We start from the raw sequence: 15,606 nt of genomic DNA on the forward strand, positions 1-15,606 counted from the left end.
CATTGTGCTATATCTAAAAATTCCCAAATCCTGAGCTGGATCAACTGCATCTGGGCTGCAGATGTTTAGGTTTAATCTTTTCATTAAGTTATTGTTTAAAAAGAGATTTAGTGTTTATTCTTGGTCGTGGAAACCTTGACTTTGTGGCAATTGTTTCCAATTCCAAACAACTTCTAAACGATGTTTGCAATAAAATTACATGTGCTGTAGTGCAGTACTTAAATAACATTTGAAAACACTGCGTTATATAATAAAAAGGAGAATACTGTAACTTTGCAGCGTTGTGTCAGATTTCTAATACTAAAGTTTCTGAGGATATATCAGTATGAATAAGTATTAATAAAAATGGGATTTCTACCTGTCATAAGTCATATTTAGCAATGGGGGATATCAGCTCTCACCTCTTCTTTAGACCAGAAAAGCTATTCAAATAGCAGAGCAGTGCATTTCCTCTAGCAAATTACACTGTCAAATATACAGCTTATGCATCATGACTGCAAAAATCTGACTGCTGTCTATCATTTACAGCCTACAGTAAAAGCAGGTGTGGGGGGCTGAAACCTGCGTAGGAGGTGCCAACTTCTATCAATGTTGCCATAATTCCCAGTGGCTGCCCACAGAGCCCAATAAAGGTCAGTGCTTAGTTAAAGGCCTATTATTTCAGAAAAAGCTCATGTCAGTGAATTCCCCATGTGACTGTGCGAATGTGGGGGAGAAAGCCCATCCTGCCCTACGGTCACTGGTAGCGTTCGATAAGTCCACCAAGTTATTTAATTCCCACCTGAGGAAGAATGAATTAATTAAAATGTGGTGAGCCAACCGTGCAGATCTATTAAATTAGAAAAAAGAGGGAAAGCTTTGTGCGGAGTTGGAAGAGAGCAAATTGAAATGTTGAATTGTGGCACTGCAATAACTGAAAGTCATACTTAATGTATGTAATTAAGTTCAAAACAAATTTAGCTAATATTATCGGGAGAATTGGGATAATTGTTAGTTTAGGAGAAGCACTGTTTGCTACGAATAGCAATGAACTACAACGTGTGTTTGTGCATGTGTGTATGTGTGTGTGGGTTTTTATGAGTTTAATGGGTGAAACTTTTAAACTAATATAATCATTTAAAGTAAAGTATTACAGCACATTCGTTTACAGTTTAATAAGTGCCCAGGGGACTATTTTGGCATGTTGTACCCAGTTTTCTCCCAGTGTTACCATTCCAGCAAAACACCAAAGATACCTGAAGAGAGGAGTTCCCCTGTTAAAAAGAGTAGAGGCATGAGAGCATATGTAGCTTTGAGCTTTTGGCTTTAAAATTGTCATCAGGAATAATTGGATGTGCTTACAAAGCAACAGATAATGATAGCAGGTGTGCCATCTGATTGCTCAATTCCATCAATTAGGCTCTGTGTCCACACGCATTGGATTTTGCATCGGACGCACCCATGACCCATTTTTTTAGAGCACTTCTACACACTTGAGTGTTTATTCTTTTCTGGTTACAAAACATTCACGTCTTGAGTATGGCCATGTTCCTAAAATCACACTTTTCAACTCAGAGTGCCAAGAGTGCAGCGAGCTGTGCACTGGAAATGCTGAGCTTCCGAGGATTTGTACGGAACAGAAAATTAAATGCTGCTGATGCAAAAGATCGTTATGGTGACAATGTTACGTCTATTTTACTTATTATTTAAATGAACAGTTAAAACAGTGTTACAGTATCAATATCTTCTCTAGTGCAACAATTAATATTTGTTGACCGCCATCATTTCAATCTGGAGCACGAGATGAAGAAATTTATTCAGTAGTGGAGCGTAAACAAAATTTCTGCTTAAGAAAATCTCACTATACATTTGCTATATACTGGTAATGGTTAAAATGTCTTTTTTTTTGTTTAAATTATGCGTGTAGAGTGATTTTCTCTCTTTCTTTAAAAAAAGAAAGAGAATATCAGAGTTGTATTTTGTTTTAAATGTAGTTTTAAATGAAATTAACACAGTTTATTTGATGTTGAGAGCACTGGGTGTTTCTGAAGACACAACTGCTGTTTGTTAGCTGTTACTTTCTGACACCTTTGTTTGTTGCCAATGATTATGTCAGCTGAAAGCCTGACAATATGCTTTGACAGTATAGCTACTCTGATAGAGTGATATTTAATGACACAAAATGTAACTTAAAGACTTTTGACAAAGCCTGCCTTCTCTCACAGTAAATCCAACTCTTTCACCAGAGTCCCCAAAACAACAGAAAGTGTACACTCATCCTTTCGAAAACCCCTCTCTCACACAGTCCATCAATGCATATGCACGTACTTGATTCCTGCGTGCAAATCACCATTTTCTTTGCCCAGACATTCGTGAAAACGAAAAGAGCGAGGCAAGCAGGGGGATTTTTCCACTCAAAACTCAATTCAGACAAGATGTGAGAAAAGTTGCATTCTGATGTGTTTCTGAGAGTGTCAGGAGAGCCACTGCCAGGAGAATGCGACACAGCAGGGCTGACAGCTCCATCATAAAGCTCCCCAGCCAGTCGTCAATCACTCAGCAAGGCTCCCGTCGGCCATGGCGCTCCAGAAGATGAGCAGGCGTGCAGAGACACACATACACAAACAAGCGTGGAGCACACAAACACCATGGCAGGAGACCACTTCACCATCACGCGACTGGGAGATTTCCAACTAAGCCTGGCAGTCTTGGTACAGAACTTCAGTCAAATTGAACTTGCGGCTCCTGCTATTAAACACACACAGACACACACGCTCGTAATAGCACACATGAGCCTCTGTACATCTCCCTATGACACCGACTCATACACCACCTTGAAATACTGTCCACACACATCCACAGCCACACACCAGGACAAATATGCATACCACGATGAAAGCTTTCTCTCTCGGTTGTGATTACTCTTTCACCTGCATGCCTCCCATCGATATGTGGAAGTAATCAAGCTCAGAAAACAGTTTGGTCCAAAGCGATTGAAAAAGTCCTTTCCAAGGGTAAAACAAAAGTAAGACTGCTAGGAGTGTTATTAAAAAAAAGATCTGGAATGGAAATTAAGTATAATGGATCTCTAAGGAATACCACGATGCTGTGTTTATATGCTTTTTCTTTTCTGTCTCAAAAACGGTAATGAGCGTACGTGTGCACAGGGGCTGGGCTACTTTTCCCTCATTCATTGTGTGTTTTCTATCCGATTCATTATTTACAACAAGGAATTTAAATAATACAATTTAAATGAGGGGAATTTGGTCCACAGGGCACCTGCTGAACATAACAATAGAAAGCAAAAACAAAGAAACTAAAAAAGAACAGATGTTTTGGGTTTTCTTTTTTTCTGTGGAACGATACAACTAGAGTTATAATAGTCGTAATGGTTTGTTGATTATAAATTCAGTTCTAGTAAAATGCAAATAGCTGATATGAATGACACCTGTTTTGCTATTTTATTTACTGTAATTAGTACCAGAAGCTTTTATTTTGAAACAAAAAAATACTTAAAAGAAGCGCTGAACGGTCATGTCTCAGCCCAAGATACTTAAAGTTAGGCTCGTGGGACATTTTAAACAGCCTTGGACCAGCTTGTTCCAGCCATCATTATCATAGATTTAGTGTTCAGAAATGTCACAGATAACTAAATGTGTACGTTTATAACTTAACTTGTTCAGCATGTGCATTTTTTCTGTACAGCTCTCATATGCTGTCTCGCTGAGTTCACTAAAAGTTTGAGGTATGGCAACATCCATACATCCAGTGTCAGCTAAGAAACAAGAATATTTAAACTGTATATGGCTCAAAGTTATTGAATGCACCATAACAGTCTTAAGCCTTTAAAAAGATGTCCACATATCAATGTGTTATATTACAGTATGTCTGTGAATGTTCTCAGTCATCCAGGTCATCGTAGTCAAAGGAGCTTGCAAAGAAAAGCGTCTGGACTTCTTTAAGTTACTTGAAGACGTTTCACCTCTCATCCGAGAAGCTTCTTCAGTTCTAAGGTCAAATGGTGGAGAGTCCCAGATATAAACCTAGTGGGAGTTTCCCCCCACAGAGGGACAAAAGGACCCCCTGATGATCCTCTAATTGCCTGAGCCAAGGTGTGAAACTGGGTGTGGGTCCCAATCAGCCAGAGTTTCGGGTGAGTTCATTGTGAAACCTGGCCCCACCTTAACATGTGAATTCCTGAGGTCAGATGGCCCAGGATGTACCTGACCTGAGGTCAGGCGATTAGAGGATCATCAGGGGGTCCTTTTGTCCCTCTGTGGGGGGAAACTCCCACTAGGTTTATATCTGGGACTCTCCACCATTTGACCTTAGAACTGAAGAAGCGTCTCGGATGAGAGGTGAAACGTCTTCAAGTAACTCAAAGAAGTCCAGACGCTTTTCTTTGCAAGCTCCTTTGACTATATTACAGTAGCTATTTCCTTTTTGATTAAAGATCTATGGTTTATGTGTTTAATGTACCCACAATAAAAACATCCGTGTTATTATATAGATTTAAGAACTACGACTAAATGTCCAACATGTATAGTTCTTGACCAAATGATTGCAGAAAAGACAAAAGACTCACACAACTCTCTGATATACATGAAATAGCTCATTTTTCCTAACTACACTCTCTCTCTGATATTTTGTGCATCTGGTTACTTGTATCTGTTTGACAGAACCATAACTTCTACAAGTAAAACCCCCCCTAAAACCCCCAACCAGACACTTCAAATCTACATGTCTGTACACTGTCTGAACTGCTCTTCAGCACCTACGCACAGCAACACTCAGACCCTTTTCTCTCATCAAAATCCAGCAGTGTGTGGGCAACCCACTGGTTCTCTAGGAAAAACTCCAACACAGCAGCATTCAGCTAGGGGCTTGTAAGTATTCACACATCCAAAGAGCAACAGCGGAAAAACAGACAGTCCAGTTTCAGTCAAGGTTTATGCTTCCTGAGCTTCTACATAGGTAAGCTCTCATGGGTTAAGCTCCACCTCTAGCTCTATTTCTCAGAAATATGACTTCTTTCAGGCCCCGAGGGGCTATTTTGGAGCAAGGGATTAGCGCACCAAGATTCACACCACACCTACCACCTATAGCTAACCTCAGGGTTCATAACAAGACCCCATGGGTATATGTTAGGTTCAGCAGGTCTCTGAATCCCCATTAGTGCGCCCTCCCTTTCATACCATACACCCTACCACGAGCTCTTAACCCCCAACAACATGACTTCCAGGGGTCACAGGGCACATAAACAACAATGTTAGATGGTATCATCAATTCATTCTTGGATAAAAGTAAAAACCATTCATACACAAAATGCACATGCCAACTTTTGACAAAAGATACTACCTTTCACATTAAACACTTCAAAAATACATATGTTTTGAAATAATTTTTTTCCAGAATGAAAGCAGCTTTGTAGAGAGGGAAACAAAATGTATTTTTCCAGGAGGAAAATTGGTTGGTGTGTTTAACGATTCAACCAAGACTTTCGTTAATTTACCCCAAACAACAATTTGTTTTCTGCTTAAGTGCCTGGGAGAGTGGGCAAACTTTGCAGCCACAGTATAAATGAGATTCAGCTCTATTGATTCATGTGGGTAAAGTGGGGTCACCGCAAAACAGAAAGAAAGGAAGACAAAAAAAAGAGCCGGCACAACAGAGTTACAACAACAAATAATCACGACAAAATAAACACCTCGAGGATAATAGTGTACACTGAAGATAGCATTGCAGTGTCTTCATTAAGATGGGGTGAACAATAGGAGGCAGCTAGCTGTCAATAAAAGCACGCAGACAATAGATGAGATGCTTGTATAAAATCCATGAGGGACATTTTGATGAGTCAGTTTGTGTGGGTAAAAAGGGATCAAAACCAAAACTTCTTAATGATCTTCCACACTTTGCACTCAGCTTACAATATAAAACCTCTCTGCTCTCAGACGTCTTCACTGGGAAATCAAAAAGTTCCCCTAAATGTACGTCCAGTCTAAATTTCATTAGTTGCTCAGAATAAAACTCTAAATGTATATCTTGCCATTCTCTTGCGGCCCCAAGAGTGATGGACAGTATTCTGAATCCACTTCTCCAGGATTACCCTATTTCAGCTGTTTTTTAATTGAGTTTTCGAAAAGCTCAGTAGCCATGGCAGGATGATAGCAGGTCCTCTGAGGCTTCACCCAGACTAAGCATGTGAAACTCATAGTCTTTAGTAAAAAGGTCATGTGGAAGTTAGAGTATTAATTACAACCAAAAGTCACCTCACGAGGGTCCCCATTTTCCATATACACAATACTGGGTTTATTAGGGCCTGTGTTTCTTTGCAATTAACCTCAAAGTAATCTTTTAGAAGAATGATAATGAGCCGAGTGTCTGTCAAAAGTAATGAAGATCTTGAGCTTTCCGCACAGACACATTGTGATTTTTTTTTTTTAATACATTCAGCTCATTAGGAGCAGTATGGAAGAGAAGTGTCTCATTCACACAAACTTGCCCTCTTCACCTTTGTCCTCTCTTTACTGCTCCTGTGTCAGTCTTTGCGCTGTTATTCCCTGTACTGACTCTCCCAAACCAATTAGTAAAAAGTAGATAATATACTGAACTGGTATTAGTTCTAAATGAAAGTGAGATCACATTGACTAGTGCACAAATAAAAGGAGAATACTCTAAAAAGGGTTGCAGTGCACGAAATAATAAAAAAGAAATCTGTGAGAATGAAACGATCAGTTAGCCAAGCATGGCCCTACAGCCATTCTGTATTTCACTGGACCTGAACATGTAAATCCTCCACCGAGGTGGGGCAATTTATCAAGAGTAACGCTGCAGAGAGATATGTAGTGGAGCTCAGGACTCTACATAATGACACCTGCTGGACTGAACGATGATTTTTATTTCTCTGAACAGGTTTAATCCTCTCAAGGCAGGCGTTGCCGATTTGCAACAGTTAAAAACTAACAACCTGATTACCCCACATACATATTTTATGAGGTTTTTTTTACTCAGAAGTACCACTGCAGGACTTGGTTGTGCATTAGCAACAAAAAGTTTAATTTGAGCCTGAGAGGGTTAAAAACATAGAAACAGAGCGTACATAACAGAGCCTTGACCATCAGTAACTGTCATTAGAATTACACCACCTCGCTTCACTTTATCATTGTCACGATTCAAGAAGGCTTGTCTGTCTTTACTCATTTGTGTGGAATCCTGGGTACTGGGGCTTCTAGTCTGTTCTTTACTCAACTTCCACTTTCCCACACTGCCAAAATTAATTCCGTCATCACTCTGGTCCAATTGTTTTTTGGTTTGTTTTTTTTTTTTATGCCTGCCTTCTGTGAACCAAACAGCACTTTCTTTTATTTGCACCTGCAGCAATATGCAGCTGCTCTTACTTTGCATACAATATGCACCATCCTGGGTGGATTGTACTCAGTTAACATAAAAGTAGTCTGGTTTTGCATTCTCTGCCACTCGGGAGACTAATCAGCTGATAGTGCGGATTTTTCTTCACAATCAATGACTAATTTTCACATTCAAAAAGCTACACTTCTATTCTATTATATGATAATAATTTTTCTATCAGGATACTACATGACACCTGCCAACATATAGTACATAAATGACATGATCTTCATTTTCTTTAAGTTATGATGAAGGCCACTTACTTGAAACAAAGCATGCTTATCGAAATGATGAGAATTCTTTGATGGAATAATAATGTGTCAACTTTTCCTTAAATATTATGTACTACTTTTCCTGCTGACACAATATTTGAACAACGTGACTTTTGTTTAGCACCATCAAAAAGCCAATACTATCATCACTACAGGGTTTTCCCTGAATATGAAATATGGCTTTTATTTCGCTTTAAGTGGGGGTTAATTTACTCAAGCCCAAACACTTTTTTTCTGTATGAAATGACCAAAAGTTGCAGAAAAATACATAAACATCTAAAGATAGGAAACACAGACTGTGTGCCTTAAATATACTTGAACCAGTTGTGCTTAGGTGTACAGTCACCCCCAAAGGCCCATTGTGAGCCAAGAAAAGCCTTGTATGAGGAACACACCTATTTCAAAGATTTATTTTTGAGAATAGACTTATAAGTCTAGCAGAGGCAGACAGAGATCTCACTAGAGTATAAACTGGATTTTAGCATTCAGTCTTTTGGCCTTTTATTCGAGTAAAATGACAAAAGAAATAACAAATACACAATAACTGATTTGTATGGCCACTCGGAGGCTGCAGGAAGAAGCTATAAATGCAACAGACATCTAATGAACTCATTACTGGATAAGGCAGACTTGTTTGCAAACAGTTGCTTATTTACTCATGTTAGGCATTACACCAACAAGTAAGAAGTAAGAATGTCTTAGAGTTGCAATTCTGATCAATAGTCAAATATTAATTCCAGCACTGTTTGCTGGACTGACTTCTCTGGGAAGTGTCTGAATCTTTAGCTGTTCAATGCCACCACCAGGTAGTTGCTGTTTGCATTTTAGTCCTGAGCATATAGTGCAAACCAACTTTTAGAGAAATCGCTCTGGCTGCTAAACCATAAGACAAAAAGCTAGCTCTTTCAGTCTGCCACAGTTTTTTCCTATCAATTGGTATTAGTGTGACTACATCTTAAGACTACGTTTTACTTTTGGGATAATGCACTCATGCGGTATGAAAAACATCTGCCTTATGTTATCTTGCCATTAATTACGGAGCAAAAAGTTTTGAGATATTATGAATTTATAGAACCAGCTAAGAAAAAAAGCCCCACCACAGCAGAACCTGGCATGCAGTTTTAAGCAGTAAGTATGTAGGTATCTATTCCTGAGAGCAGCATGATATTTTATCACTTACCCATTTACTTACAGTCTCCATTAATAAAGAGTGCCCTACACAATGATTGTTTTGAAGTGATTTTGGAGAGGGACATTTTTCTAAAGAACGACTGTTCCAGGAAGAAATACTTAAAAAAAACAAAACAATTTTCTCAGAAATGAATTTCTACTTTTCTACTCTTTAGAGGCTGTTTTAAAAGCCCATTATTGGCTCTAAATGCACCGCTACAGTCAAGTCCACAAGTCCATTTTTGGACAACGATTTTTGTAATTTTGATTTGTACAACACTGCAGTGGATTTTAACTCAAACAATGAACATGTGATTGAAGAAGAGACTTTCAGTTTTAATTATACTTTAATTATACTTATTTTCACACACAGCCTCCCATTTTCAGAGGCTCAAAAATAGTTAGACAACTGACTGGCAATCAGATTCCTAGCCAGGTACAACCTGTTCCCTTGTTATTTCATTACAAATTAATCTCTCAACATAAAGAAATGCTGAGGTAAGAAAAACGCCTTCACAAAATCTAATCAAGTCAAGAACACACTCAGGGAGGTGAATCATTGTCAAGGCCTTCATGAATGCAATTGCAGAGGGTTTACAAAGAGGTGCAAACCACTGGTTACACTCAACAGAAAGGCCAGATTAGAACAGCTCATGATCTAACCTACCCCTAAACCCTAACCCTAACCTTGCCCAGCATAATAGAGGTAGTATTATGGCATAGCTTAATGCCATATGGCATGGCTGCAACTGGAACTGGGTCACTAGTGTTTATTGATGATGCGACTGGTAACAGCAAAAGGATGATTAATTCTCAAGTGTGCACGGCTCTCTGCTTAGATTCAGCCGAAAGCTGCAAAACTGATTAGACGGCACTTGACTGTGCAAATGAATAACGACCCAAAGCATACTGGAAAAGGAACCCAGGAGTTTTTCAAGGCAAATTCCCCTTGAGTTAGAGCTGAGAGTCTGCACTTGAATCACATCTCTGTTTTTTGATTTAAAATCCACGGTGGTTGCGTACAGAGAAAAAAAAACAAGACAAAAAACCCCAAAAAAACCCCACAAAAATGGTGAATGTTCAAATACTTATGGTCATGACTTTTTGAGAGCAATATAAACAAAGACTGGATACAACCACAAATGTGACAAGGGACTGTGGGGACAAAGAGATTATAATGACCATTGTGAGATCATAACAAAACTCTAAATGTTAACAGTAAATGTAAGTTTGCCTTAAACCTGACAAGAATATGTTTTTTTCCACTTTGTCACTATTATTTAAATCTTAGCATTAAACAGGGGCTATTGTTTTACAAATAGTGCGACAAATGTATGTGTAAGCCTCTTACCGTTCACTTGAAGCGTGTGGGTCTGAAACAGTTTTTCATATCCATCAGCATAACAGGTGTAGTTGCCCATGTGGGTAGTGGTGACCTTGGTGAAGTACAGTGAACCGTCATCCCCAAAATCCTGCCACACATAGAAGGAAAATAAATAAATAACAGCTTGTATCACTTACAGAAAGCTACCAGAAGCAGCAGTTTTGGCTTTAGGCATTGAGAGCTTGAAATGAATCGTTTCAGTTGAAATGCAACAAGCCCGTGGCGTGCAGATGAGAATCGTTTATAGAACAGGAAATTAAAACTACTACATGACGACCAAAAAGGCACATTGCTGAGCTAATGGCCATCAATCTAAGTCAAAAGTTGAAGGCATTTTGTCCCACAGAACACAGTTAAGAAGAATTGTTTTCAGTTTTTCCAATCAGTGGAAGAAATCTGTTGGAAAGGAGCTGAGGTGACAGACGATTACTGTAGAAATTACACATCCATCCATCGGTGGTGGGGCTATACCAGATGTCATAGGGTAAGAAGTACACCCTGGACAGGTTATTCACGTTCACATCTACAGTCAATTTAGAATCACAAATTAACCTAACCTCGTGCATATCTGTGGACTGTGGGAGCTAGAGTACCTCCCACTGATAAATGCAATTTCCACACAGAGTGGATTCAAACCCAGGACCTTCTTGCTGTGAGGCATTAGTGCTAACGGGGGTCACCGACAAAAATCATAGTGTTTCACAAACAAAAACAATGAAATATCAAAAATAACAAAAGATACTCATTTGAAATGTAACTGACCTTGAAAAAGGCGAAACAGTAACACTTTGTGTCCATGCATGTTCCACAAATACACAAAGCAATGCTCATGTGGTTTATTTCAAGCGAAACAAAACCAAAACCAATCTCTGAAAGCCAACTGAAACATGATTAATTCATGCTGTGTTGTGGTTATTAAGCCAGAGAACAGGAAAAGAAAACGGTGCCGGACATGGAAGCAAAGCAGGCAGAGGAATAAATTGTTCAAGCTGCAGCACAGAAAGAAGCCCCCAAAGCTAATGAGCCCATTGATGGTGTGCTGGCAAAGAGTGAATGTCTGCCCTCTTGGTAAGATCACACTGCAATAAAAAGTCATCTTCACAAGTTACTATAATACATTTTGGTACTACGTTGAGCCCTGGAGTAATATAATAATCTACTCCTAAAAATTAATTAAAGAGGTGCTCTTTTTCTGCATTGGATTCATATAAAGTAATAAAAAGACTTCTTCTGCTTGAAAGAAAAGTAAAAATGTTTTTCTCGTTTTTACAGCCCTAAAGGAGAAAGAAATTTAGAAGTTTACTTTTGACCTAAACATGCTAATAATGCTAATGCACAGGAAGTTACCTGGGATATTATGGTTGACTATTATTTATTTATTTCCTATTTATTGACTCATTCATTAGTATTAGTGTAACTATTTATTGTGTTTGGCAATTTCACTCTTGAATTCCAAGTTGTCGACACAGTTTTTTAAGGTAGTAACTATTAAAAAGAAGACATTAATATCTAGAATCTGCTTCTATATTTGAGAGGAAAAAATAAACGTACATTGAATTATATAACAAGCGTATCATCTAAATCAAGCGAATACATTATAAATCTTCTGGGACTACTTAAATAAGTGCGTGTTCTTACAATAACACTGTGTTGCACAGTGGCTTTTAGAAATGAGCGTGCTGCGGCACTTTGCCTTCATTAGAGATTTCACCATTGCCATCTAACTTGATGAGGGCCAAATGCCAAAACGTGTTCACTTCTGATTGCTGCTACGCTTAAAAAAAAAACCATTCAGATATCTTTTAGCAGTGTGAACGTTTGCTCTTAAGAATATCCTTGATTCTGCTTCAGTGCTTCTGGTGTATTATAACTGAACGCAGCATTGTCAAGACTCAGCCTTAATTACAACCCTCTATCAGAAGAGTTCATAAGAAGAAAAGTACCTTTTCTCATTAAATAGCTTTTAACATTTTGATCACATCTCTGCCGGCTTTACATCTTGACATTCAGCTTACCCTTAAATGTCTGCAGATGAGCGAGGACAGCCAGCCCTCGTGTTTACAGGCAAGCTGCGTGTTTATCGGTTCGTCCCGGTGTGCTCCGATCTAACGTACAAGCTTGGTAACGGCTCGGGCTGAGTGAAGCATCAGAGCTCCACAATATGAGGGGAAATCGATGGTGCGTTTTGGCCCCTTGGGCTCAGAGCATATTGTGTCACCTTCTTAAATGAAAAATGAATGGGGGGAGAAATGAAACTCACAGGGGTGGAACGAGCCACGGCGGAGGCTGTCGACAAGATTCCTCCACCTCACCTCACCACCCTAACCTCAGCTATCAGCAGCACCCAGCTCTGTGCACACGAAACAGGCAAGGGTAGGACTACTCGTAGGGAAAGGAGACAAGGGCAGGCAGAGGTGGATTTACAAATAGGCCATAGTCCTCAAGAAACTATAATTAATAAAGCTGTCACTGCCCAGTCACCTCTGAAAGGACACTGAAGAACCACCTCATTGAATAGCTAACCTGTGGTATGATGAGGCATTTCAGACAATGGCCTTTGAAGACGTTTCTAGCTCAGCCTCGTGAAACTTTGTTAGAGGAACACAACATTTTGAGTAAAAATATCCTCCAGTGTAAACAAAGACGGACATGTTTTGCAATCCAGCTAAAAATAGGCTGTTCGCCTCTGCGTATTTATACCCATGCAAATATTTTCAGTGTTATGTGCCTATGTTTACGAGATTTCAGCTGTTGTAATTACTCCTGCGCCCCAGCACAATGGAGGTGAATGGTACTAAACTGTTGAGCTAACAAAACTGACATTTAAAAAAGGTGCATGTTTTCCTAGAAACCCTTTTTTGTTTCAACTCCTCCTTATATAAAGTTTTGTATTTTGATTGTTTTTATGTTTGTAGGTGACTTATCTATGAATGCTTCATTGCAGATTCACTGCTTCGAATTGCCTTTTGAGAGGAAAGGAAAATGTTGGAAATGGATTGACTTAATCCACAGAGCTCACTCTCTAACTTAAGAAGACAGTTCCTGGAGAGAAATACAGCTGCTGAAGTTAATTTGTTTTGATGTTGCACGCATTGCAAACAAAATCCAAGTCACCTCTGTCATAGCGGGAAAAGCTGTAAATGTCAGAGAGACATATTTCTAAATGTGACATAAAAGACCTATCTGCACGGCTGACCACTACCAGGTATTTATTGGAATATATTACCCTTTAAAATAGCAATAAGGTGAAAGTATAATAGGCATGTAAAATTTGCTTTCCAACCTTACTTATGCTAATAATCCTAGTATCTTCCACTAGCTTAACACCTTTATTTTGGCCAGATTACCTCTTTAGATTTAACTGTCCCATAAAAGTTTGCATGACAGTTCATGTGTAATATTTTCAGACTTTTTTGTCCCATCCCTGAGCTGACAGACATGATTTGTTGTCAGCACTTTACAGCTTTGTGGGCTTTTTTTGGGATGAAATAACAGAAAACGTGAATTGATGTCAGTTTGGTGAAACCAAAAACCAAAAACACCGTACCTGAGACGGGATCTGCTGGAGGAAAAACAGAAGTCAAAGATTTAGAGGTTCATTTCTAATCAAAGCATTTATGAAAGAGATGGATTCCAAACCAAAAAAGGAAAAGCAAATAATAAAGTGCCAACGTTTTCTTAGCCACTTATCCAAATGGGGTCTATAGCCCAGCTGTCAAGGGGCGGAAGTTAGGTCACCAGTCACAGAGCAACAGACAGAGAAAAATGGCTAATTTAAAATCACCAATTAACCTAACAAGCATGCCTTTGCACTGCGTGACAAAACCGGTGCAAATCGAAGAACCCCACACATTGACAGGGAGAATATATACACACAACCAGGAGATTTGTCTTGGCACGTGCTCAGTAATTTAGGTCCATTTCATCTCTTATCCATCAGACTTTTTCAGTCTCAGCTGACTGCAGGTTTCCCCAGTCTTATAAACAGTACAACTGCATAACGATCAAAATTATCATTGATATGCAAATTGTCATGAGCATTAATCAGTGGCCATGAGCATTACTCACAGAGAACTGGAGAATGGCTGAAATCACAGACTGCTTGAACTCTGAGATGGTCATTCCTTTTTACATAAATATCCGTTCAAACCAGAATTCCTTCCTCATCCCTTCATTCAAAGAGTGGCCACTGGCATGTAGGTGTAAAGAGTGATGATTGATTGCAACCACTTAGCAGTGGTTACTTGGTTTCCTCAGTGCTTTTGGCACTAGCACGTAGTAATCCTGCTGTGAACCGGATGCTTGCTTGAGGTGGACCATTTCTTGTGCATTGCATTTGGGGTTTGAAAGCCACAGAGACACAGTTTTCAAAATATGCATCTCAACTCTTCAAACGCTCGTGACTTATATGAGATCAACAATGCTTTTCACTTGGGCAGCGAGTGTCCTCCTTTTCTCTTGGATCTCGTAACTCATCGTTATGCAGTGGTGGTAGTTTTGATCGTTATGCAACTGTACTGTTGATAAGCCTGGGGAAACCTGCAATCAGCCGAGACTGAAGGAGTCACTTGGATGAGTGATGAAACATTTGTACCGCTGAAAATGTTGCATCCAAATGAACTCGATCAACTTTCTGGAAATCGGGAGTTATTAACCTGCCCTAGTGCTAACTCTTGCATCATCAAGGCTTAGTAAAAAATGATAAATGCACTTGTCTCAAATATGAACATTTGCAGTTTTTGCAATTTGTTTCTTGTTTCATAGTGTTTAACTGGGGCATCACTTTAGGAGATATAAGTTGGCCTTTCAGCTATTCTCTCAGCAAACTGTCTGTTGAATGCACACTGAGCAAGTCACCCAGTACAGACAGTACAGAATATGAGCTAAGCTTCCAGACCATATGATTGCTTTGTTAAATTACATGTTTATGTAGCTATTTTAAAACAGGACACTGAGTTTCAGTTATTTCATGTATTATCTGAAATGTATTATCACAAGACTTGATTGAATCATCTGTTAGAAGCAGCAAGAATTATATCAGATAAATACCGACTTCAATGCATGTGATCAGAAAGGAGAATAAGAAACACTCGTGCTGTTTCCTGTGTTTCATCTTCTCCTATTGAAGCTTTAGTGTCTGTCTTCAAAACATGTCTATTTTTAAACATATGCATGTTTTTTATGATTCAGATCAAAGATTTTGGTCCTAATGAGATATGTTTCTATTGTGAAAGCACTAGTTTAAGTAGGACGTACTACTCTGAAAGCTGCTGAGAAATACTGTATACAAATCCCTTCTAAATACTCCTTTAAATAGATGGATTTTCAAAACTTTTGAAAAATTACAAAAATGTCATCATCTGAACTTTTGCCAAAACCCAAGAGTCATCATCC

General features: G+C 39.0%; 1 protein-coding gene across 2 annotated transcripts in view; it reads right to left on the reverse strand.

Annotated features, from left to right (window-relative positions):
- Positions 1-15,606, reverse strand: part of fstl5 (follistatin-like 5) — a 197,894-nt gene that overhangs the window by 52,832 nt on the left and 129,456 nt on the right. For both annotated transcript variants that reach the window (XM_087846555.1, XM_087846546.1), the window contains one exon: positions 10,180-10,300. In XM_087846555.1, the coding sequence (XP_087702681.1) occupies positions 10,180-10,300 (121 nt within the window). The remainder of the gene's footprint in view (positions 1-10,179; positions 10,301-15,606) is intronic.

Source organism: Neolamprologus brichardi, chromosome 2 (assembly GCF_056152115.1).
Source record: "Neolamprologus brichardi isolate AB-2024 chromosome 2, ASM5615211v1, whole genome shotgun sequence".
Lineage (NCBI taxonomy): Eukaryota > Metazoa > Chordata > Actinopteri > Cichliformes > Cichlidae > Neolamprologus > Neolamprologus brichardi.